Source organism: Magallana gigas, chromosome 5 (assembly GCF_963853765.1).
Source record: "Magallana gigas chromosome 5, xbMagGiga1.1, whole genome shotgun sequence".
Classification (NCBI taxonomy): Eukaryota; Metazoa; Mollusca; class Bivalvia; order Ostreida; family Ostreidae; genus Magallana; species Magallana gigas.
In genome coordinates, this window is record NC_088857.1 from 46,516,073 (window position 1) to 46,542,975 (window position 26,903).

At 33.9% G+C, this 26,903-nt stretch overlaps 1 protein-coding gene across 2 annotated transcripts; it reads right to left on the reverse strand.

The window, feature by feature from the left end:
- Positions 1-298: 298 nt before the first annotated feature.
- On the reverse strand, positions 299-25,117 carry LOC117681507 (uncharacterized). 2 transcript variants are annotated; one of them, XM_066085888.1, is made up of 3 exons: positions 14,278-14,375; positions 12,062-12,189; positions 299-1,288 (listed from the first exon to the last, which is right to left on the reverse strand). In XM_066085888.1, exons 1-3 carry the CDS (start codon positions 14,292-14,294, stop codon positions 1,113-1,115), a joined length of 321 nt encoding a protein of 106 aa, XP_065941960.1. In that variant the 5' UTR covers positions 14,295-14,375; the 3' UTR covers positions 299-1,112. The 2 variants fall into 2 exon arrangements, 1 of the variants encoding a protein (XP_065941960.1); XR_010714330.1 differs by lacking the exons at positions 299-1,288; positions 14,278-14,375 and adding an exon at positions 23,730-25,117 and having other exon boundaries at positions 11,893-12,189.
- Positions 25,118-26,903: the final 1,786 nt, after the last annotated feature.

A 26,903-nucleotide genomic window follows, 5' to 3' on the forward strand; every position in this document is an offset into this window, starting at 1 on the left:
ACGGCTTCGTCTAATCGCACAACAACTTCTACAGGAGAGAGAGAGAGAGAGAGAGAGAGAGAGAGAGAGAGAGACGTTTAGCGTAATTTAACGTACACTTATGTGAAATATACTAATATCCAATATATACCAATATCCAATATTGAATATTCATAACATTTGTATTCATAAAAGAAAATGGTACACGGTGATTGAATCCATTTTGAGACCACGTGCTGCACCTGTCAATCAAATCAGCCCGCTAGCTCTACCACGTGTTCCCTCCATGATAAAGTTTCGTTCTATTAGTTTTGTAGCAGGTCAGTGCCGTATAGGTTTTTATCAGTACTTCGCGTTGTGTTTATTTTTGTTTTGTGACTGAATTTGACCTCTACATTACTAAACTTTACTAAATTATAAATAAGGTATGAAAACGACTTTACTCTCACTATAGATAAACCAGATATAATAAACCAAACCCAAAGTAAATGAAAACCAAGATTAACAACCCTTTATAAATTTATTATAACAAAATAAGAACACAAGGCAATTGCATATACTTTAAAAAATCTCCCAACCCTAAAACCTAACTTTAACAGGGACCTTAAATAGACAGACGAGACGGGTCGGGACTCAGGAGAAAAGTAGCTAGCGAAACCAGCTGTCTCCCTCCCCCTCTCTGCTTCAGGAGAAAAGTAGCTAGCGAAACCAGCCGTCTCCCTCGTCAAATAAGGACTTACACGGCTTTATATATGGGACAGAACAATAGACAACTGTCATTAAAGTTATTGGCTATCGTATAAAGTGGGCGTTACCAAAGTAATAGAATAAATTACATCGGGATCGGAATACTAATAATAATAAATAGAAACAAAATCCCGATCTACCACATTCCTCCCCCCTTAAAGACAAATGCTATGCATTAGACTAAAATCAAGTGGTGCATTTCAGTCAAATTCCCTAAAAAAACATACATACAAAATAAGCAAAACATAATCAGGTGAATATGTCACATTGCTAAGTTCACTTCACAGTACCAATCGCCATGGTCCTCAGCAATCACTAATTGGAACACATTCCAGAATATAATACTATGGGTATAACACAACATTTACACACGATTAACACAATATTCACGGATATCGCTGATTGAACACAGTGGATACCGGTTTAACATCTGATATTATGAAGGCGATCAGACACTTGAAATATATGGAGTTGAATGTATCAGGTTCCAGTCCAGTTCCAAATCTCACATTGGCCAGCCTCGTGTCTGGATAAACTGCAATAAAACTGGTGAAAACATGGTCTGAAAAATCAAGAAAAATCATTAATACACATGTCATGAATATCATAACGGAATCCATATATCAAATCATCACACTGAACACGGAACTTTACAGTACATAAAAGTATTATGTTGACACGGGTTATTAACAGGCATACTATCCCAGTTTTGTCAACAAGATCGACAGAGGATAGTTACTGTTAGACTAACCTACTAGATTTACGCGTGTTTAATAACCTATCAAATTTTACAAAACATCTAATTAGTTTATAAGCCACAAAAATATATAAATCAACGAACACGTAAATGCTACACCGCTCTAACTTTCAACTGACATTGTTATATCAAAACACATTTAACCAATTCCCTTCGGATGCTCGGGTCGGCAATAAGGGTACAATACTGGGTCGACGGGCTTGTACATAGAAGTAGTACCCACGAACGACAACTTTAAGGGGATTTCACCGCTCAGACAAGAATTAACTTTACCAGGGGGAACAGTTCTTCCATCGAGCTTCCATTCCAGGACAGAATCTGCCATGTGCTCATTCTCTTTCTTCTCTGGTAACTCTGAACAAGTCTGATAGTTTGGTATAAAAACATTTGCTTCAGGGTTCAAAGTTGACAACATTACGCCATTATCACTTAAATTGGAAACTGTTTCAGCCTGTAACTCAGTGTTAGAACACTCGGATTTATTACATGTAGAACTGGACTTAAAGTCAACAGGCACATGTACATCGTGTACGACAGTAACTTCACCAAGACCTGCATTTTCTTCAAAACATTGAACTTTACCCGGCGTTTTACCAGTTTCTGTTTGGTTCTGCGACTCTACCTCTACCTCGAATGGTCGACTGTGTTCGGTAAGATTTGAACGGCCTGAAACTAATGACCCGACCATGGCATTAGTCCCTGAAAGTTTTTCGAGAGTAAGAGTTGTTTCTAACGAGCTTGAACTTTCAGAATGACCAACCAGATGGCACGATTTACTGATAATTTTATGGGAAAAGTTTCTTCAAACAGACGTGTTTGAATTCGGTAAAGAATCAACTTCATCAACATAATGTTCACAAACGGTTTCTGAATTTCTTCCCTAATAAATGCTTTTAAATCATTAAAATCACTGTCACTTGTGTGAACCGAAACAGGCATTTGGTTTGCGACAAAATTACTTACAAAACTCTCATATTCTATCGCTAGACCTATCGCTTTCTAAATTGTGGAGGGATGTTTAAACTGAACATGCTTTTGCAAATCAATATCCCCTAAACCAAAGATAAACTGGTCAACAATATGAGGTTCTAAGTATTTATAGGGTATATGTGGATATGATTTTAAGGCTAACCTTTTCAAAGCATAACCAAAATCTTCAACTGTTTCCCCATTTTGTCTACGCGCTGTTTTAAACTCAACTTGGTAAGCTTTCACGTTTTCTCCGGGATTGAAATAGTTTTTACAAATTTCTTTTAAAACATCATAATTGTCAGACTTTGTCAAAGGAATTTCAGATAACACATGTCTTGCAGACCCCCGTAAACTCATAATAAGCTGACTTGCACATTCTCTCTTACTCCACCCATTCCACTTAGCAACCTGTTCAAACTGAATAAAAAACTCATGAATATCAAAACTACCATCAAATGTTGGCGACTTAATTTCTTTTCTATACTTTGAACGACGTGACTGTGCCAAATAACTGTCAGATTGCACGTGCGTTCGATTCTCGCTTGACGTTTGACTAACATTTTCAAAAGTAAGACCATTTTCAAAATACTTCATTTTAAGCTCTTTCTCTAAAAAATCACACTTTGCTGATAACTCTTCTATCTGTCTATCAATAGTATTTACTCTAACTTCGTTGGACTTATCTGAACTTTCATAAGGGACACCATTCCCGGTCTGAATATGTGCTGGGGAATAATTTCTCTCACGCAAAAATTCTCTATCAACTCTAAACATAACTGCATGATGAAAAAATGCAGCGTAAAAAAATAAAGTACAAAAATAATCTACTAATTATTTCAACTTACGAACAACATGAATTCTCAAACCCACAAATCCATTACAAAGAAAAGCAACAGCTAAAGTAACCCAAAAACACAATACAATAGAAACTGACAACAAAAGAATTCAGCCAAGTCCGAATCACTGAATAGGGTACTCAAAGTGAGAAGCACGTGCCACTGACCATTGTAGTACAAACCCTATCCTGGTCACGGTTCACCAAATAATGTAGCAGGTCAGTGCCGTATAGGTTTTTATCAGTACTTCGCGTTGTGTTTATTTTTGTTTTGTGACTGAATTTGACCTCTACATTACTAAACTTTACTAAATTATAAATAAGGTATGAAAACGACTTTACTCTCACTATAGATAAACCAGATATAATAAACCAAACCCAAAGTAAATGAAAACCAAGATTAACAACCCTTTATAAATTTATTATAACAAAATAAGAACACAAGGCAATAGCATATACTTAAAATCCCCCAACCCTAAAACCTAACTTTAACAGGGACCTTAAATAGACAGACGAGACGGGTCGGGACTCAGGAGAAAAGTAGCTAGCGAAACCAGCTGTATCCCTCCCCCTCTCTGCTTCAGGAGAAAAGTAGCTAGCGAAACCAGCCGTCTCCCTCGTCAAATAAGGACTTACACGGCTTTATATATGGGACAGAACAATAGACAACTGTCATTTAAGTTATTGGCTATCGTATAAAGTGGGCGCTACCAAAGTAATAGAATAAATAACATCGGGATCGGAATACTAATAATAATAATAATAAATAGAAACTAGAGCAAAGCTCGTTGCAAAGCAACGAGTGGGTCTTCCGATAATGTCGAAAGTAAAGCTAGAAGTTCCTGTAAGAAGCAGGGTTCTTAAACCAACAAACCGAATGATACCAAGTACGAATTAACAAACCTTATCGATTTCAAGAACGACTTAGCAAATACAAATCCGAATCTGTTAAAGTACGATTTAACCATTATCGAATAATTTTAGGTACGAGTTAATGTAACTCTGAACATAAAACTATTTTCTAAACCAAGAACGTGGAATCAAAATTTCCGGAAAGATCAAATTTTAAACCCCTATATCTTTGTATTGCATTGGTCGATTTCAGAACGAATTTCAGTTTTGAATTATGAATAATAAGCTCTTATTTTCTGCTTTATGATTAATAACTAATTATCGCTTAAAAATACGTTATTATGAAAAGACTTTGTAGCACTTTGACCCCTTATTTGAGGGGCTGGCCCCTTTTTCTTGATATCAAATGAAAGGTCTTATAAATATAAACATATTTTGTTACACAAGTATTCACGAATTGTTAACCGTTCTAGAAATATTCGTACAACTGTGTTTTAGGGGCCGACCCATAAACTCCTTACCAGGGCCACCAAAAAATATTTTTAGATCCCATATCGTTTAGAACACTATTTTGAGCAACTTTTCTTCTACAAGGCTTTTCAAAATATTTCTCCTTTTCTAGATATTAATGACCAAATTTTAAGACATCTGGCCCCTTGAAACCCCTAATTACGTATCATATGTCTTAGGTATGGTACCGTATAGATAAACAGATGTACTATGAACATTTTTGGTTCTATATTTGATAGCAAATTATTTTTCAGTAAAGAGTTATTATAAAAAGACTTTAGAGCCCTCTTGGCCCCTTTTTTGAGATGCCAGCCCTTATTCCTTGTTATCAAATAAAAGGTCTTGTAAATATAAACACATTTTGCTCAAGTGTTCAGAAATTGTTGACCGTTCTAAAGATATCTGAACAATTGTGTTTTAGGGCCCGGACTTTAAAATCCTTACTGGGGCCACCAACAAAAATTATTAAGGTAGCATATTGTACAGAACATTATTTTAAGCATTTTTTGTTCTATAATGCTTATCAAAATATTTCTCCTTTTCTAGATACTAAAGATCAAAGTTTTGAACTTCTGGCCCCTTGAAACCCCTAATTACGTAACATATGACTTAGGCATGGTACTTTATAAATAAACAGATATACAATGAACATTTTTGGTTCTATAATTGATAACAAATTATTTTTCAGTAAAGAGTTATTGCAAAAAGACTTAAGAGCCATTTTGGCCCCTTATTTGAGGGGCCAGCCCCTTTTTCTTGAAATCAAACGCAAGTCCTAGTTAATCTGAACAACTTTTGCTTTACATGTCTTAACAAAATATTTACACATTAAAAGCTAGGGCCGAAAATGTGCGAAAATTTCGTGAAAAAAATTGGTGCCTATTTTTGAGCTCGAGCGAGCTTCGCCGCCTTGCGCATTCTTCAAAATATCAAATAAATAGGATCATCTACAGACATTCATCTACAATCCCTGAAAGTTTCACGTTTCTATCGCAATTAGTTTTTGAGAAGTTACATGGACAAAATGGTACCTAAAAATTCACCTAATCCTCAAAATCTGAAACTGGAAGTGACGTCATCAACCAGAAATTTTATAATATCAAGTATATTTGATGCTCAATGTGTCCTGTAAATTTCATGCAAATCGGTCATGTAGTTCACGAGAAATAGCGTTCGAAAAAAGTCAGAAAAAAAATAAAATAAAATAAAACTAGAGTAAAGCTCGTTGCAAAGCAACGAGTTGGTCTTCCGGTGGTGTCGAGAGTAAAGATAGAAGTTCCTGTAAGAAGCAGAGTTCTAAAACTAACTACAAAGAAAATTTAAAAAAATATTTTTAAAAAATCGAATAATTCTTAGTACGACTTAACAGTGTCTGAATGATTTCAAGAACGAATTAACAAAAACCTTTACAATTTCTAGAACGACTTAATAAAAAAAAATTCCCGAATGTCTTGAAGTACGAATTAACAATTTCCGAATTATTTTAGGTACGAGTTAATTTAACTTTTCACATAACACTATTTTCTTTACCAAGAACGTGGAATAAAAATTTCCGGAAAACTCAATTTTTAAATCCCAATATTTTTGGAATGCATCGTCCGATTTTAAAACGGATTTCAGTTTTAAATTAAGCTTAATAAAAGTTCCTTTGTTGCTTTTTTGATTTTTATCAAATTGTTGGTCAGAAAAGAGTTTTTATAAAAAGACTTAATAGCCCTTCTGGCCCCTAATTTGAGGGGCCAGTCCCTTTTTTTGATCAAATAAAAGGTCTCGCTAATATAAACATAATTTGTTCTACAAATGTTCACGAATGGTTAACCGTTATGGAGATATCAAAACAATTGTATTTTAGGGGCCGACCCTTTAACTCTTTACCGGGGCCACTAACAACAATATTTATGGTATCATATTGTTCAGAACATTATTTTGAACAACTTTTGTTTTACATTGCTTTTAAAAATATTTCTCCTTTTTCAGATATTAATGATCAAAGTTTTGAATTCTGGCCCCATGAAACCCCTAATTACGTAATATATGAGAAAGGTATGATGCTGTATAGATAAACAGCTGTACAATGAACATTTTTTCTTCTATAATTAATAACAAATTATTGTTCAGTAAACAGTTCTTGTAAGAAGATTGAAGACCCCTCTTGACCCCTAATTGGAGGGGCCAGCCCCTTTTTCTTGATATCAAATGAAAGGTCTTGCAATTATAAACATATTATCAAATTGTTGGTCAGAAAAGAGTTTTTATGAAAAGACTTAATAGCCCTTCTGGCCCCTAATTTGAGGAACCAGCCCCTTTTTTGATCAAATAAAAGGTCTCGCTAATATAAACATAATTTGTTCTACAAATGTTCACGAAATGTTAACCGTTATGGAGATATCAAAACAATTGTATTTTTGGGGCCGACCCTTTAACTCTTTACCGGGGCCACTAACAACAATATTTATGGTATCATATTGTTCAGAACATTATTTTGAACAACTTTTGTTTTACATTGCTTTTAAAAATATTTCTCCTTTTTCAGATATTAATGATCAAAGTTTTGAATTCTGGCCCCATGAAACCCCTAATTACGTAATATATGAGAAAGGTATGATGCTGTATAGATAAACAGCTGTACAATGAACATTTTTTCTTCTATAATTAATAACAAATTATTGTTCAGTAAACAGTTCTTGTAAGAAGATTGAAGACCCCTCTTGACCCCTAATTGGAGGGGCCAGCCCCTTTTTCTTGATATCAAATGAAAGGTCTTGCAATTATAAACATATCATCAAATTGTTGGTCAGAAAAGAGTTTTTATGAAAAGACTTAATAGCCCTTCTGGCCCCTAATTTGAGGAACCAGCCCCTTTTTTGATCAAATAAAAGGTCTCGCTAATATAAACATAATTTGTTCTACAAGTGTTCACGAAATGTTAACCGTTCTTATGATATCTTTACAAATGTGTTTTAGGGGCCGGCCCTTTATCTCCTAAATGGGGTCATGAACAAAAAAATTAAGGTGGCATATTGTACAGAACATTATTTTAAGCAACTTTTGTTCTACAATGCTCTTTAAAATATTTCTCCTTTATCATATATTAATGATCGAAATTTTGGACTTCTGGCCCCTTGAAACCCCTAATTACGTAACATATGACTTAGGTATGGTACTGTATGGATAAACAGCTGTACATTAAACATTTTTGCTTCTATAATTGATAACAAAAATTTGTTCAGTAAAGAGTTATTGCAAAAATACTTTAGAGCCCTTTTGGCCCCTAATTTGAGAAGCCAGCCCCTTTTTCTTGAAATCAAACGAAAGTTGTAGTAAATTTGAACAACATTTGCATTACATGTCTTAACACAATATTTACATAATAAAAGCTAGGGCAGAAAATGTGCGAAAATTACGTTAAAAAAATTGGTGCCAATTTTTGAGCTCGAGCGAGCATCGGCGGTTTGCGCATTTTTCAAAATATCAAATAAATAGGATCATCTTCAGACATTCATCTACAATCCCTGAAAGTTTCACGTTTCTATCACAATTACTTTTTGAGGAGTTACGTGGACAAAATGATCTTTAAAAATTCACTAAATCCTCAGAATCTCAAACCGGAAGTGACGTCATCAGCCAAAAATTTTATAATATCAAGTACGTTTGATGCTCAATATATCCTGTAAGTTTCATGCAAATCGGTCAAGTAGTTCACGAGAAATAGCGTTCGAAAAAAGTCAGAAAAAAAAATAAAAAACTAGAGCAAAGCTCGTTGCAAAGCAACGAGTGGGTTTTCCGCTAATGTCGAAAGCAACGCTAGAAGTACGTCTAAGAAGCAGAGTTCTTAATCTAGTAACAAAGAAACCTAAGTACAAAAAGATAAAAAAAAATCGAATGATTCTTGGTACAACTTAACATGATCCGAATGTTTTTAAGTACGACTTAACCAAAAACCCTTAACCATTTCAAGAACGACTTAACAAAAAAAAAACCAATGTGTTTAAGTACGACTTAACAAATTTGACTTCATTTTAGCTACAAGTTTACTTTACCTTGAACTAACATCTTTTTTCTTAACCCAGAATGCAAAATTAAAATTTATGTAAAAAATCAATTTTTTTTAAAACATAATTCTGAGCAACTTTTCCTCTTCACTCCTTTTCAAAAGGTTGACCTTTCGTACTGTGTGCTCGTTACGTCATTAATTGTCAGAAACTTATCGATGTTAAGTTTACTTTACTGTACTTCTGTGAATATTTTCTATGTAAAATTACTATGAACCAGACAACATTGAAATGGTGAACATTTCAAAGGGCCCCGCTTATGTTATTTCAGAGAATTCTGCTTTGACCTTGATCTATAACTTGAAATTTTTCCAGCTGGCATAGAACTTTTAATTCAATTTCATTCCCCCTAACATACATGCATTTTTGTTCAATCTGACCAAGATTAAGCATATTTGGAAAATAATCTACTATTTAAACCTAATTTTAAAAAGATCTGCTATGACCTTCACATTGACAGACTTGGTTCAAGGTCACTGCACGCCATTAACCAATAAACTCTGTAAAGGTAAAATATTAGCCAAATAGGGGCTAAAAGGAGAGTATATCTATGCTCTTAAAATATGGATTTTTGTGTGATCTGATATGACCTTGACTCTTCATCTACAAATATCATTCGAGGTCATTGCATATATTTTGAACAAAGGCATCATGTGGGTAAAGTATGAGGCTGAATGGAGCAAAGGGAGAGAAGATATACTCCGGACAAGGATTTTTAAAAATATAATTCTGATATGACCTTCACAGTTTCTTTTCACTGAAAATAGGTTCAAGGTCACTACACACCCTTTCACCCTTTACTCAAAAGCTCTGCTTATGTGAAGTCTGAGCCAAATAGGGGTTAGTAGAAATTATAAATGCTCTCAAAAAAGGATTTTTGCATGATCCGATATGATCTTCACCCGTTACCTAGAAATTTCATGCAAGGTCACTGCACATCGTTTAACCATAGAGACACTCTGTGAGTATTAGCCAGATTGGACCAAAGGGAAAAAAGATATGCCCCAGACAAGGATTTTATATATATATAATTCTGCTATGACCTTAACCTTATACCTAAAAACATGGTTCAAGGTCACTGCACATCCTTCAACCAAAGGAACCCTGTGGATGAGGTATGAGCCAGATTGGGCCAAGGGGAGAGAAGCTATGCTCCTGTCAAGCCATCTCGGATGGACAGACCGACAAATTGATCACTAGAAGGCGCCCGCATAAACATGCCTTTTTATCTAAAATAGTATCCATGCTATCTGCCCATGGTGAATAGTCATCAAAACCATTCATTAGCAGAATTTGATTACCCTCCTTTTTAAGGTTGTATGGGACATCTGTCGATATTAATGTGGATTAAGGTACTATATAATTGAAAACTTTTCACCGGTTTAGAATTTTCAAATTTTACAATATTTAACCAAAAAGTAGCTTTTAAAAATATTTGAAAAGGTAAAAATTGTAAAAACCCCAGCGGGATTCGAACTCATGACTTACAGGTTCCTAGTAAACCCTCTAACCCACTGTGCTAAGGAGTTAGGTGACCATTTTTGCGAAGAAACTACATGTACTTATATAATTACACTTTATTTTATTGTTTATTTCGATAAACAATACGTCACAACATGGAAGTGTCCCATATCACCTTAAACTCGGAACACCTCTGACCTAATAAGATCGACGCATTAAATACAAAGTTTGATTTAACTCTAATTTGTTTATCATCAAGAAATTCTGCATCGCTGACAAATTAAGTTTTCTTCTGTATAATGAAATACCAATTAACTGACTATTCGGACAATAGCAAGTTTATTGTCCCATTCAACAGCTACTATTTCCCTTGGCTTTGCCACATTAAATATTTGCTGTCTTGGGAGACAATAAACTTGCTATTGTCCTCATACCCAGTAAATACTAAATAGGCATATAATATCCCATCCACCTACATTTCATGTTATATAACCTCCCGTTTGTAACCTTCAATTTCACTGTAAAGTCAACATATCTGTCATAGCCGCAAGTTTCACAATTTATTTCTGCTTCTCATGTACTTAAAATTAGGGGCCTTAATATTGCTTACCAATTCCAACAAGAGACATCCCTCTAACTATTGGTAATCATTAAAATTCATTTCATGAATCTACGCAACAATGATAAACCTTCAAGTACAGTCACTCTCAATTTTACAAAAATATTGACGGTACTTTATCCGAAACTGTTCCTTGTATCTTTAACTTAGTACACTAACATTTTTATGAAAAGACAGTTTGTCTTAGAATAAGAAAGCTAATGCAATTCTGAGAAAAAGAATACCACATATTGCCAATTCCATTGAGGTTTAATAAAATATGGCCATTTAAGTGAACCCACCATTTCCAATTTCCTTTAGTAAACACAGATTTACAGGGTTCTCCATAGTAAAACATCTTTATCTGACCTTTTAGAGGTCAACTTTTGTTCAACCACCTTTAAAAAGAAACCTTATTCAATACAACATATGCCTACATGATAAAATCATGATAAAAGCTTCACATCACTTAGAAATACCCTTACATGTATACCCCCCACCCCCCAATCTTTTGATTTTCATAAAAAGTCATGGTTTGAAATGTTTTACCTAATTTTATGAAACATGTGGCAATTTCCTTGAGTCATTTCTCACACATATTTGAAAACAATCATCAATGATTCTAAAATGTGATCTTTATTTGTTTATTGTATGATTTATACCATTTTAATTAACAAATAGACAGCTGTCCTGCTTGTGATTTCTTGTTTTCATGAAAAAAGTAAGCTAACAATCATATTTAGTGAATATCTAATCTATTCTGATTTCTAGTCTTCTTCTAACCATGCTAAAACAGTAAGTTACAACCTACAAGTTAGACATCTGCCTTAAATTAGAATTAAATTCAAACACACCCAGGTAGCTGGAGACAGAGTTGATTTCAATGAAAAATGTTAAAATTTGACATGTTTTTCTACTTTTTTATGCATATATACCTTAGAAAGGTAGAAATAGGTTGTTTCTTGTTCATTTCAAAAGTAATTATCATAGCAGATGTTATTTCAAAGTCAAATGTACATTTACATATCCTACATGTAATCTTAATGCAGACAATTAAATAGAGGGGGGGGGGGGTTCAATTATGTAAACACATCTAAATATCTTTATGAAATAAAAAATAAAGGAAACATAATTGTATACTTTTATTGAAAAACAAATTTTCACAGCAATTATGAATTTCTTTAAACAGCCTTAATTTTGTTTTCATAATTTCTTATCAAACACAAACCACAACATGGCATGATGCTTTCTTCAAGTTCCATTATTGTTCATGCATTATCGGATTTAATTTGAATTACCAGTGAATAGTCTGTAGAACACAAGGAATATGCATGTGGATAGAGGTGACAGGTTAATCTTAGGAGCTGACCCACAAGAATCAACAGGTACCGGTAAAAGCCATGTGGTAACAAGAGTCTGTTTTGAGCTGAAATTAATAAAAAAAAATAATTAGCTGTGTTTACATACATGTATTAGTAATAGCTGTGTTTACATTAACATATGCATAGTATTTCTGTAAAAAATACACTGACCATGCAGTGTAATAAGTATGACATATCCCAATACATGACATAACATTTAGGCAGTACAAGATCAAAAATTTGCATATCAAGTCATAATATAATATTAAAAAATTTTCATAGGTATAAACACTTATCAAATTGAGAAAGAGAGAGAGTTTGAGAGAGAGAGAGTTTATTACCATACTTGTAGTGCAACAGTCAATATTTCAATTCGTAAATTACAAACGAATATTACCCACCGAACAGCGTCAAAGTACATGTACTGGTATTAGCTTCTGATATACCATTTTTTATCAATTCTACTGTGTATTTTTTGTTTGCAAATAAATTTAGCGAGGGTTTTTGTTTATTTTCTTATAAATTACATGTTTTAAAAACAATACTACGTGTAATAAGCATAAAACATGTATGAGTAAACTTAATGAAGAATGTGGTACATTACATGTATGTCAATCTTTATAAAACTAGCGTATATTTCGTGCGCCATAAATTGCAAGTTTTTTGTAAATATATTTACTTGCATGATAGGTATATATGGTCTAACCAAAATTTTCTTCATAAAGCTACAGCTGTATGTACCACATATATGTTTTGTCACAAGTATACATTTAAAAAAAAAATACCCAAATTCCAACAGTTTAAATAAACTCAACTCATTCTCTGATAAGTTCATTGTGTTTTGTGCTTGCATATCTTATTTGTCTGCTGCAACAGCAGCCAATCAGCGGTTAGCTGAATCCACAAAAAGAAAGTTTGTGTTTTAGGAGCGGGTAAATTGTTTATGCGACACTGTCATGAAAACCACACCAAATAATAACAAGAAACATAAATATTCACTTAAATGTATTCTGTTGTAAAGTAAAGGTTTTTAACACTTATTGCATCTTGCAAAACATGTGATGACCTTAATCATCTGTCATATATCTGATATACATGTATATGTAAAAGATGGGAGAAATAACGACGGAACAAAGTGGGATTCGAACCTGGCCCTCTGAATCTCTAGTCAAGTGCTCTACCAACTGAGCTACATGTATCTGGCACCGGTATTCAAACCAGTCTGACCGTCACATTCCTCCCCCTTAAATGATCTTCACCCTCGAAGATCATCCCTGGCAGGATCGAGTTAACCTGTTAGTTCCAGGGGTTGGTCACAACACCAATATTGTAACAGGATGAGGAAATAATGTGTTAGTTCCAGGGGTTGGTAACAACACCAATATTGTAACAGGATGAGGAAATAATGAAGGGATTTGAACCTGGGCCCCCTGAATCTCTAGTCAGGTGCTCTACCAACTGAGCTATCTGGCACTGGTATTCAAACCGGTCTGATCGTCACATATATAAAGAATTATTTTAAACAATGTTGTTCAATTAAAAATAACACTCGCAACCTTCAGTTTTTGTCTGTAATTAATCAATATTGGCGTGCGATCAGTTCTCGCCGAGTACCATTTCTCACCAGTGCATTGTTACGTCATTTTATCAACACATAAAATTATATACGAAAATATGATGTAACAGTGCACCAGCGAGAAATGGTCCTCGGCGAGAACTGCTCACACGCCAGTACTGCCAGTAGTCAGATTAAAAAAAGAGAATAAAAAATTACATTTAAAACATAAACAAGGACAATTCAAGTACACATCATAACTGCTAAACAAGAAAAATTATGTGAACTGGTAGAATGGTAGGCATAGTTCTAACTTGTAACCTACATGTACAAGTACATGTACTGGGTACCCGTTGGTCTGCTATACCTCTTTAATGATACAATGATCGGCATCATAAAGATATTAAAGTCATGTTTTAACTCTGAAGTCTGAAGTATACAATTTTATTTACTTGAAGTTATGTCTACAGGGTATTCATGACTACATTTGGAGTCCTCTGCACAAGAATATATGATATGTTTCTAATTAGACCCTGCTTTGAATTTTGAGTTGAAAATTCACAATCTGTTATTTTTTTAAATAGATAAATTCAGTTACCCTTTCCAGTCCCCCATGAACCTCGAGCGAGTCTAAACACCCATGAAACATGTAAAAATTACACGTTAGTAAACAAACACCCACACCATAACAAAAACGTCTAACCGGTGTACCAGGGAATACTGTCGCTAGTGAATATGGTCGCTCTAAAAATAGAATTAGAAAACGGTAGCCATGCAATTCGACCCTTCCATAGTTCGACACCAATACATTTGATGTACTTCTGTACTAGATATAGCCATATCAGATTGTTAAAAAATAAATATCTTTAAAAAGGAAACGCAAAAAAACCCAATAGAATTTATAAAACGTTGGCTTAATTTAACATCGAGATCGGTATACACTCGGATGTCGTGATCGTAGAAAGAGTTAGTAAGTTTGATTTCTGAAACTTAATTGATTATTCTTAATGGATTTTGCCTTTATTAGATATCAAATGTTTATGAATATATTCGTGAAACAAATTTAAAAGCATAAACATACATTAAAACTCAATTCATAAGAGAAACCGTTCGAATTTTCTACTTTCAGTTTGTGTTTTACCATGTTTACATGGTAGATTAATCTCGATAACAGTTTTCACATACAAAAAAAATTTATAAACATTTCAATGGGTATGTTTGCGTTTTATTTCTGGTTATTTTGTTGTATTTACAGTTGTTAAAGATAATTTCGTTTCATGTTAATGATTCTAAAAAAAAAAAGCTCATTAGTTCGCAGTTCAAAATTTTTCGTGGATTACATTTTGTTAGATTTTTTAAATTGTTTTTCTTAACTTAGTACAGAATAATTATAATGTGTTTAAGGGGCATGGTCACGATTTGGTCAAATTCTATTTTCATAATTTTATTATTCACAATGCTGTAAGAATGCATTTCTAATGATCAAATGACATTTGAGAATCAGTTGTAGAGTTATAAGCAAGATAAGGTCTCATAAGTATTTCTCATGTAAACAGGCTCGAGTCCTGTTATTCTTTACATAGGTTCAATTTACCTGTGAAAAATTCTTTTTCAATCTGATTTGTCCATCTGCTTATTCATTTTAAGCTTTAATAAACAGTCCCAAACATTCAAGAATTTGTAATTATCTTGGTCACATTTTCCCCGATTATACATGTAATTCATTTAGCTCTGTGAACGAGCTATAAATAGAGAAATAAAAATATCCCATCCAAATATTCTCTGGCCTAAAACATGAAACATGTACTGTATATGTACTGAACTAGTACATAAAATTTAGTTAAATTAAATAAAAAGAATTCATCCATTCGGGGGGAGGGGGATAATTACTTTCTCATTATGATACGTTTCTTGTAAGATTTTGTAAAAGTTTTCTTTACTTTTTTGCCCCTGCTTCAAAAGAATCCTGGGGTTCAGTTCTTTCCGTTCAAATTTTCTTTTTCTATATTTGAATTTAAATAAATGTATCGCCTTCCAATATAAGTTGGGACCCAGCACCACCTCCCTTGTTGCTACATGCCTTGATAATTGTAAGTTAATAGAAACAAAGTGATATTATTTTCTACAGAAGTTATCTCTCATATCAGAGGGACATTCCACCTTAAGGTACATTATATACACAGTTCTTAAGGATGTTAGCCACAAAGAAATAATGAATTTACAGAATAGTTAATATAATAATTCATTTTTTCTCTGTGTTTCCAGCTCTAGCCACGTGGAGGCCTCCTTAACCTAGAGCCATTTTTTTTAAATTTAGTTATAGATTTTAATAGATGACCTTAGAATTCTCTATTTAGTGTTAGATCAAATATGGTGTCATAATTGATTTGCTACACCTTTACCTGATACTTTATTGCTTTAAAGAAGTAAAAATTAAACAATTTCTTGACATTTAATATAAAATCATGAAATAAGCAATGTAAATACACTGTACCTGTATTCTTTTAATTGCATTTTAAATATTCATTTGTCATTGTCAAAAACAGTCATAACAGAGATTTGTTACTTATTGCCTTCACATTTCATTAAATGACAGTTAAGACCAGAATTTAAATAGAAACAGGCCCTGGTACACTATGTCAAACTATTGTTGTATTGAAGCACCACTGAATTATTTTAGATCTTAAATTTCATATACCTTTGTAAACTTTTCAGTTGCTAGAACTGGACTTTGAAACAAACAATCCAAATTTTTATTTATTTTGAGGCATATTTAATAATAAGATTTAAAAAAAAAATTGTCTGATTTGTTATTATTTTCTTCATAAATAGTATATGAACGATTTTTCATTTAACTTACTAAAAGTGAAGCTACAGGGCCTATAAAACAAAGCCATTGTCCTTTTTCTTAAATTTCATAAACTTGTGGAGACATTTCATTTGCCAGATCTTGACCTCACAGATATAAAGAATAATAGATTTATTTCATTGGTGGCATATTAAATTTTGATTTAAAAAGCCTGTTTCCAAACATCTATCTTTCTAACTGATTATTTAAAGTATTCCAAAATGAACATTTTAAATTGTTTTATTTTATTGCCAACTGAATTTGTAGAGCATATATTTTCATTGCATCTATATTCAATCGAATTCCGTCATCAAGCCATATGTTTTTTTGGGGTTTCATTAGACCTCTTAATCTCCAGAATCTTATTTTATCAGGATCAGAATAAAATTTTTGAAGATTGGTGTTAATGTCACAAACCATTGAATTGTATTTTGATGGAAACATATTCTCACTGATAATTTTTCTAAATAGATTACCAATGACAATTTTTTTAACCGACTTGATACTTGATATTTTTATAACAATTTCTTGTATTCCTGACACAACCTCAGCTACTGCACTTGTCATGTTAATATCATTATCTCCTACTTGTAAGAATACTTTTGTGGGACAGAATTTAGCAACTTCTTCAAAACATGGACTTTGCATTAATGATTTTGTAGTTGCCCCTTTTTGACTGAAACATTTGAGGATAAAATTGCATGGTAGATTTAGCTTAATTAAGCCTAGTGATAGATTATTCTCAAATTCCGAAATATGATTAGTTCCCAGTATTGCAACTCGTTCTGGCTTTTCTTGAGATATGGGTGATTGTTTAGTTGTCAAATCATTGGAGACAGACAAAGAAACAGTGACTGTTGAAGGAGTAAGAGCAGAAGAAGGGGCAGTGACTGTTGAAGAGCATTCAGATGAAGGGAGAGTGACTGCTGAAGAAGTTGAAGAAGTGAGAGCAGACAAAGGGACAGTGACAGTTGAAGAAGAGCATTCAGATGAATGGACGATGACTGCTGAAGAAGTGCATGCAGACGAAGTGATAGGGACAGTTGAAGAAGAGCGTTTAGATGAGGTGACAGTGACTGCTGAAGAAGTGCGTATAGATGAAGACACAGTGACTGCTGAAGAAGTACGTTCTAATGAAGGGACAGTGACTGCTGAAGAAGGGCATGCAGACGAAGTGATAGGGACAGTTGAAGAAGTGCGTTTAGATGAAGACACAGTGACTACTGAAGAAGTACGTTCTAATGAAGGGACAGTGACTGCTGAAGAAGTGCGTTCATATGAAGAAACAGTGACTGCTGAAGAAGTGCTTTCAGACAAAGGGATGGTGACTGCTGAAGAAGTGCTTTCAGAGGAAGGGATGGTGACAGTTGAAGAAGAGCATTCAGATGAAGAGACAGTGACTGCTGAAGAAGTGCGTTCAGATGAAGGGACGGTGACAGTTGAAGAAGTGAGAGCAGAGAATTGAATAGGTAAATTGCAGACAAAAGATTGGGCGGTGACAAGCTGGCTAGGGATCACTGTTGATGCTGTAGCAGTTGGCGAATGAGCACTGTGTTGATTAGCCATGGTCTGACGAAACTGCATTAAAAGTTTGCCTTGTTTATTTTGGCCTTTGCCGTTGTAGCCAGTACCCCAAAATGAACAGGCAACATTATGTTTTAATATCCTTGATTTTGTGCTGATAAGGTAATGTTGAAAATCCGGACACTGTTGAAATTTGACTGCCAAAACTTGAAGCATGACCTGTTGTTTAATGGAAAACCAATGGGCACCGGTTTTTACCTGTTTTGAGATTTGTTTGCAAAGTTTTGCTGTTGGAGCTTTGTGAATTTTACTGGCCATATGGTGATCCGAGTGCTCGACAGCTTTGATGTATTGATACAGATGCTCGGAACTCTGGAATTTAAGACCTTGGTAGGTTAAACAGCATGGATAGAAATTTGACAGAATGTGGTTATGCCCTTTGAAGTAGATAGGTGAGTTAGAAGCAGACTGAATGAAAGTTGAGGAAGTGAGTGTACTTGAAGAAGAAAGATTGGAGGTGCAACTGTTTTGAAAGGAAGTAGAGCAGATGCTTGGAGAGGAAGTTTGTGCTCTGGAAATACCTGAAGAGGATATGCGTGCATGAGAGGAGTGAGAAGAAAAAGTTGGAGCAATGAAGATGCGATGAGGGGATGTTGAAGCAGTCAAGATGCGTGGAGAGGCAGTTGGTGTTGTTGAGATGCGTGCAGCAGAGGAGTGTGAAGAGGAAGTCAGTGCAGTTGAGATGCGTGCAGCAGAGGAGCGTGGAGAGGAAGTCAGTGCAGTAGAGATGTGTGCAGCAGAGGAGCGTGGAGAGGAAGTTTTTGCAGTGGAGATGTGTGCAGCAGAAGAGCGTGGAGAGGAAGTCAGTGCAGTGGAGATGCGTGAAGCAGAGGAGCATGGAGAGGAAGTCAAAAAAAACATGTGAATATTGTCATTTCTTTGGGGGTTTGAAAAACACATGGTACATTAAGTTAAATATTTCTTGTTTTATCTACTTGAATAAATCATGCATAATAAAAGTATCATAACTCTTACAAAACCATGTACATGTAACCCTTTCTCTGTAGTTAACATTTTTTTTATCTTGCTTAGACAATTCTCACCAATATTTCAAAAGATCAGAATTTGCCCATTTGGTAATTTAGATGATTTATTCCCTTCTTTATACATGTACATTTCAACTTTGTCATCCTTCAGATAATGGTTTTTTTTATAAACAATTATGCAGACAATCATTAAGTGAATATCTCAAGAGCTTCATTTTTACCATGCATTTTAAGGTATCTCGCTCATCACATTTTGATTTCATTGCGCACATGATCATTTTATTTACAATGAATATGATTTTATTTTTTTGATTAGCACATATTAAGATTTTTATTTCATTATTATACAACATTCATAAAGAAAACCATTAAATTTAATAAACAAGCTAGTTTTTGGGGAACAAATCATTTTTAAAAATTATAGTTGGATGTGATGGTTAAAATATTGTTGGACACCCAATCTCCTTAAAGATAAAATGTAAATTCCACCTAAGGACCTCAGTATTAAGTTTGAAATTAAGGAAATACGTGAACAAAATTCCACTGATGATAATGAAAAACCATCTATAGTGTGTTATAGACCTTTCATTGTAGTGTTAATTTTCACTTTCAAAAAAGTATGTCAATGACCTATTTTTTGGTTTAATGGCCACTGAATATTTTTGTTTAATTAAAGAAAAATCCCTAAGAATTTTACACTGTGATTGATATTTTCTTATTTGTGAAAAAATACAAATAGCTTAACTCTTTTAAAAATGAAATACAGTTTGTGAATGGCAGTGGCACTAAATAGATACAAAGCATCAGAGGCGGATCCAGCAATTTGGAAAGGGGGGGGGTCCATTTGATGAAAACCAATATGTGCAAGGACTTTTTGAACGTTTTCCGTGCGTATACAACTGTATTTGGTAAACATTTATCTCATCACTATTTATTTCACATCTATTTCAACAGCAGAGTGCACTGCATTATTGGGCGTTTTGCCTTTTTGGTTTAGGTAAGGAAGATTTGCATTATATCTAGCCTCAAGAAACCGAAGTCTTCAGCAATGAGAAAGTACGTCTTTGCTTGATAGAAAAGAAACACTAAGAAACAAAAAATAACTCAGACTAACTACGACAAACTATTATGAAAATGGATATTTTGGTAAATTTTCATGTCTTCGATGACTTTAAAATGCCGAACTATTTATTGATTTTGATTTCTATCGATTGCCTTCTTAAATAAAGGTCTAAATGATAGGATATGACAAAAGAATGTGTATAATTTATCTGCTGAATAGATAGTACATGTGTAATACAATGGTTAAAGCAATTGTCGTCACAGGGAACTTGATGTGACCTCTGTCATGGGAGCGCTACATCATCCGGCACTAGTACAGATGCGATCATAATATTTAGAAAAGTTTTGAAAAGTTGGGCATTTTATAATTGTTTACATATAAACCCTTTACACTGTATTTTTGTTACAGAATTTTCAATTCTTGGAAACAAAACAAAAAAAGGCTTCCTTTTGTGTTTCATGTGGGTATGAAGGTAGCTAGCACTCCAGAAAAATAGCATAACCCGCATAAGCGGGTCATGTAATTTTCTTTGTATTTTTCGTATGAAACAAAGTAAAACTCATCTATTATAATTTCTTTATAGCAGAGACATACAAAAGTCATGTACATGTAGGCTATATACATGTAATTAACAGTACATGTATGTCCCTGATTCGAGTTTGAAATATATCTTTAATTAATTGCAACAAAAAATAAGGTTATGAAAACACTAATAAACTATAACTATGTAAAAAGCTGAAGTTTTTCAAGAAATGAAAATAAAAGACATGGATAAATGATTAAATCAGCAGGCTTATTACAACTCAGTGTCTCGGCAGGCGTAAGCAGGGTAAGAACTCTTTGTCTTCTTTACAGACTTTGAACATTTTTAATAATATTTTCATTAAACAGCGAATGCAAAATAACCTTTTATTTCTTTGATCATGTATTTAGTTAGGAAACATAAAATATCCAAGAAAAAAAAATCATATATCAGATAAACGACAGGCGTATAGATTTTCTCGGCAGGCGTATGCATTCTGCGTAAGAGTTATCTATTTTACCGATTTTTACTAATTTTGTGTTAATTAACGAATTTAAAGTCAACTTTTTATTTCTGTTATCGTTTATTAAGCCAAGTAAACTAAAATATCAAAGAAATAATTAAAATAATCCATCAACTAAACGGCAGGCGTATACATTTTCTTGGCAGGCGTATGATTTCTTCGGAAGAGCTATCAGCTTACCCGATTTTTACTTATTTTGTGTTAATTAATTAATATAAAATCAACTTTTGATTTCTATTATCATCTATTTAGTTAAAAGAAATAAAACATCAAAGAAAAAAGTAAAATAATCCATCAAATTAACGGCAGGCGTCTAGATTTCCTCGGCAGGCGTATGAATTCTACGTAAGAGTTATCTATCTTTACCAACATTGAACATTTTTGCCAATTTTGTGCTAAATAATCAATATAAAGTCAACTTTTTGTTATTATGATACTTAATTTAGTTAAGTTAAATAAAATATTAAAGAAAATATTAAAATAATCCATCAGGTAAACGGCAGGCGTGCGGTTTTCTCTCGGCAGGCGTGTTTTCCCCGGCAGGCGTCGGCAGGCGTGTTTTAGTATGACCCAACAGTGTGCACGTACTGGGTGCCGGTCAATCCGTACCCAAACAAAACCGTCCCGGTCAATATTTTGGCTAATCCGTCCCCAATGTTTGGTCAATCCGCCCCCAAATTTTTGTTCGTTATCTGCCCCCAGGTTTGGTCAATCCGCCCCCAAGTTTGGTCAATCCGACCCCAAGTTTGGTCAATCCGTCCCCAAGGTTTTGTTTTCATTTTCATGTTCACATACATAATGTTTTTCTATTTCACATATTTTTTGTTTCCATTTATTTTTTTCAGAATGTACATTGAATGTGTTCCATAACTTAATTAGAATAATGTGAGATTTACGTAGATTATTAGTTGTTTTTTTTTTAATATCAGTGTAGTGTTTTGTTTTTTACTGTCTCTGTATTCCAAACTTTGACAAAATACGAATCGTGTTTCATAATCAATGTATTAATAGTATTTACCTTGAATATAGAAGAGCGTATATTTGAATAAAATTCTTCCAATCTTCAAGGAGACGGGCCAAATTCATAATAATCGCTAAATACCAAGGGTGGCCATAGTTTTCACACACTAATAAAGACTGTGCAGACCGCAGGTGACGCTAATTGTCAAAACAACAGGTGGGTATATATAACTATAAGAGATGGTGTCATAAATTTGGATATGGAGATTTTCACCGTATACACGTCTAGTCAAGGTATTGCCATGATTGCAGAGACATACTAGTACATAACATACGAATACATTAGTTATACGTCCCTGGGTATTGTCATGTTGTAAATTTTGAATTTACTGGGTGGATGTAAATACAAAATTACCAACATGACAATAAGAGGCCCTAAGATGATGAGAATCTTATTGGTCGAAAAAGATTTAACCAATAAAATTTTGATTTTTAATTTAAAAAGGTATATATATTGTTAAAAAAATTAATTTTCCACCTCATTGTCAAAATGACTTTCTGTACTGTGTGCAAGAAATACGTTAAGCGTACTCAACAAGCCATTATGTGTGATGGATGTGAGAAATGGACCCATCGGAAATGCAACACTGGTAAGTGTTGTTAAAGTGTTTTAAAATAGTTATGATATTGAAAGTTTATATAAATATCGTTGTCATTTTAATAAAACAAAGTAAATAAAATTCAAATTTTCTTTATATTTATAAAAATGTAACAGATAAGTGTATTTTTCTTTCTAAATAATATAAAAACGAAGTAATTGAAAATATTAAGAAGTGCATGTATAACGATCCACCAAGGAATTAATGTAAAACTGCGTTTATAAATACTACATTTTAACATTCTGAAAACATATTATGATCTTATGCGGCATTTGTAGGCATTTCGGTTGCGGACTACAAAGAAGCTGTCAGTACCAAGTCTGACATTCCTTTCCGATGTCACATGTGTACTACCAGCGACTTGACCGAAACTGACCAGGAGGCGACAAACAACAGGACAGAGATTGATCTCCAATCCGATATTACTCCGATCGGTCAACCAGTTCTCGAAAGTACTAGGATTGGAAATCACAGCATAAGGTATTTATTATGTTTAGTATGGTTATAAAAGACTGTATAATTATATGATATGGGTCTAGTAGAATGACCCCACTAATTCGCAATTTAAAAAAAAATTGTTTCAGATACATTAAATTGTTATGTTATTTATTAGAATACATTTATTACATGTTAATTAACATTATACCAGGGGACGGTTTGACTAAAGTTGGGGATGGTTTAACCAAAACTAAGGGGCGGATTTACATTGACTACATAATTATACGATGGGACGGTTTGACCAAATTTTGGGGACGGATAAGCCAAAATATAGGGGACGGATTGACCGGGACGGTTTTGTTTGGGTACGGATTGACTGGATTTCCACGTACTTACATGTACATCTATACTATATACTAAATTTTAACCAGTTAACAAGAAACTTTAAAAGGAATAAAAGCCTCACCTTCTTCAGTAACATCCACATAAATCACACACTTTAATGTCCATCTTTTCTCCTTTATTACTCGTAGCTTATCAACGGCTGATCGTCGACAGAAGTGTGGCTGTCAGAATTTCCTCGTAAACGATTCACACGAGAAAAATATCCTCCTTAAACAAATATGTAGTATTGTTCCCTGTGCATGTTCATATGTTTCACAGCAAATTGAAAATGCATGTGTACACCGAAAGAATACACAACTTCTCTTCTGCATTATGGCTCTCTCTTTTCTACAATGCCGTTCGTTACTGTTTACATTCGGCGCGCGCGTGTGGGGGTCACAAACAGGGGCGCCCCGACAAATAGTTGCACATAGAACGTTTAAATAATGTGTGTTCATTGAATTCATAAATGATATAGATGAAAAAAATGAAATTGAATCACAACAATTTATCAACACAACGTAATGCAGTAAATGCCTAGGCCTTAATGTGGCATTTGTTCGCTTGTGTGTCTATGTAGACATATTAACTCGTTCATGTACGATTCTCACATATTTGTTTTATGAAATTTGAAAAAAAATATAGGACAAAACTTGTTTAATTTGATACCAAATGACATTATTTAATATATTAACAATAACTAAATTAATTTTTTTCATAAAATGATAACGATTTTTGCTATCAGAAAAATACGTGTATGAGCTGCTGACCCCTAATTATAGGGGCCAGCCCTTTTTTCTTAATTTTAAATGAAAGCTCTCGTTATTCTAAACAACTTTTGTTCTATATGTATTAACAAAATATTTTTAGTTTAAAGGTTATAATACAAAAAGCAACAAAATTTCAGCCCCGAAAAAATCTTAAACTTTGGCGACAAATAGCTCAAAAACTAACAAAGAAATTACCAAAATTTTCATGCCAGCAAAATTATAAAATGTTACCGACAATTTCGCCAAATTTCATGCATCTATCATCTGTAGTTCCCGAGATCAACTCTGGACAAAAGACCCCCCCAATTTTCAATTAAAGGGCAATAACTCATAACCGGAAGTGAATTTTAAAAATTTGAAAAAAACGTCTAGAGATATTAATATCATCTACATACCCTGAAAGTTTCATAGCAATCAGACAAAAAATGTTCGAGAAATCTCGTGCACAAAATTTGCGGGGAAAAAAAAATAATAACTAGACACGATCTCGTTGCGAGCAACGAGGAGGTCTTCCGTCCGATTTTTAGAATAAGGAATGACCTTACTCTTGATCTTCGTCAACGAAACTTATCCGGAAAAGGAGGCGGAATATATGAGTGTAATGGGTGAAAGACTATCTATCCCTTTGGTGTCCCTTATTTGAGGGATCAGCTCCTTTTCATTCATTTTTGTTAAAAGGTATTTTTGTGTACCGCTAATAAGTGTTTAGAAATTAGTAACCATTTTTGAGATATCTGGGAAAAATAGTTTTAATATCCGGTCCTAAAACTCCTTTTAGGGTCCAGATAACAAACAATATATGGTTGTACATTGTTAAGCACATTATTTTGAGCATCTTTTGTTAAATACTGCCTTCCAGAATATTCCTCTATTTCGAGATATTGAAGATCAAAGTGTTGGACTTCTGGCCCTTAAAATCCCTAATTACATAACATACGAGGAAATGATTACCATGTATAGGTAAATAACCTCAGAATGAACTTAATTGCTTCTATAACGTATCACAAAATATTTCAGAGTAAAAAACTATAATTAAAAGACTTTAGAGCCCCTCAGCCCCTTATTTGAAGGGCCAGCCCCTTTTTCATGATTTCAAATGAAAGCTCTTGTCAATTCAAACACTTTTTGTTCAACAAGTGTTTACAAATTTTGTACCGTTCTCGAGATATCTTGAGAGGGTCGTTTTAGGGGCCGACCCTGTAACTCCTTTTAGGGACCGCATAACAAAGAAATTATTGTTGCAGATTGTTAAGCTCCATATTTTGAGCATCTTTTGTTCAATATTGCTTTTCAAAATTGTCCTCCATTTTTAAATATTGAGCATCAAAGTTTTCGACTTCTGGACCCTCAAAATCCCTAATTACGTAACATAGGAGTAAATGATTGCCATGTGTAGGTGGATAACGTTAGAATGAACATAATTCCTTCTATAACGTATCACAAAATATTTCACGGTAAAAAGTTATCATTAAAAGACTTTAGAGGCACTTCAGCCCCTTATTTGAAGGGCCAGCCCCTTTTTCATGATTTCAAATGAAAGCTCTTGTCAATTCAAACACTTTTTGTTCAACAAGTGTTTACAAATTTTGTACCGTTCTCGAGATATCTTGAGAGGGTCGTTTTAGGGGCCGACCCTGTAACTCCTTTTAGGGACTGCATAACAAAGAAATTATTGTTGCAGATTGTTCAGCTCCATATTTTGAGCATCTTTTGTTCAATATTGCTTTTCAAAATTGTCCTCCATTTTTAAATATTGAGCATCAAAGTTTTCGACTTCTGGCCCCTTAAAATCCCTAATTACGTAACATAGGAGTAAATGATTGCCATGTGTAGGTGGATAAGGTTAGAATAAACATAATTGCTTCTATAATGTATCACAAAATATTTCACAGGGAAAAGTTATCATTAAAATACTTTAGAGCCCCTTCAGCCCCTTATTTGAAGGGCAAGCCCCTTTTTCTTGATGTCACATAAAAGCTCTTGACTTTATAAAGATTTTTTGTTCTACATGTTATAACAAAATACGATCGAGGAAAGAGATATTGAAAGAAAACCACGAAAAATCACGACGCTTTTTTAACTGTAATTTTCGAGCTCGGGCGAGCTTCGGCGCTTTTGGTCACAGGAAAATATATATACCACATGTCAGATCACCAACCTTTTGTCTACAATCCCTGAAATTTTGAACTCAATATCTTAAATCGTTTAGGAGTTTACCCCTGGACAAGCCGACCCTCTGAAAATCGTTAAATTGTAAATAACTCAAAACCGGAAGTGACGTCATCATTAAAAAAAATTTCCAATAAGGTTCAAATCATTATCTATCAGACCTGAAAGTTTCATGTAAATCGGTGGAGTAGTTTTAGAGAAATCGCGTACACAAAATTGGTTGGAAAAAAAAAGAAAAATAATAATAATAGGGAAAAAGAAACCGAACGAAAACAATAAGGTCTTCCGTTGGAAAACGGAAGACCTTAATAAGAAAC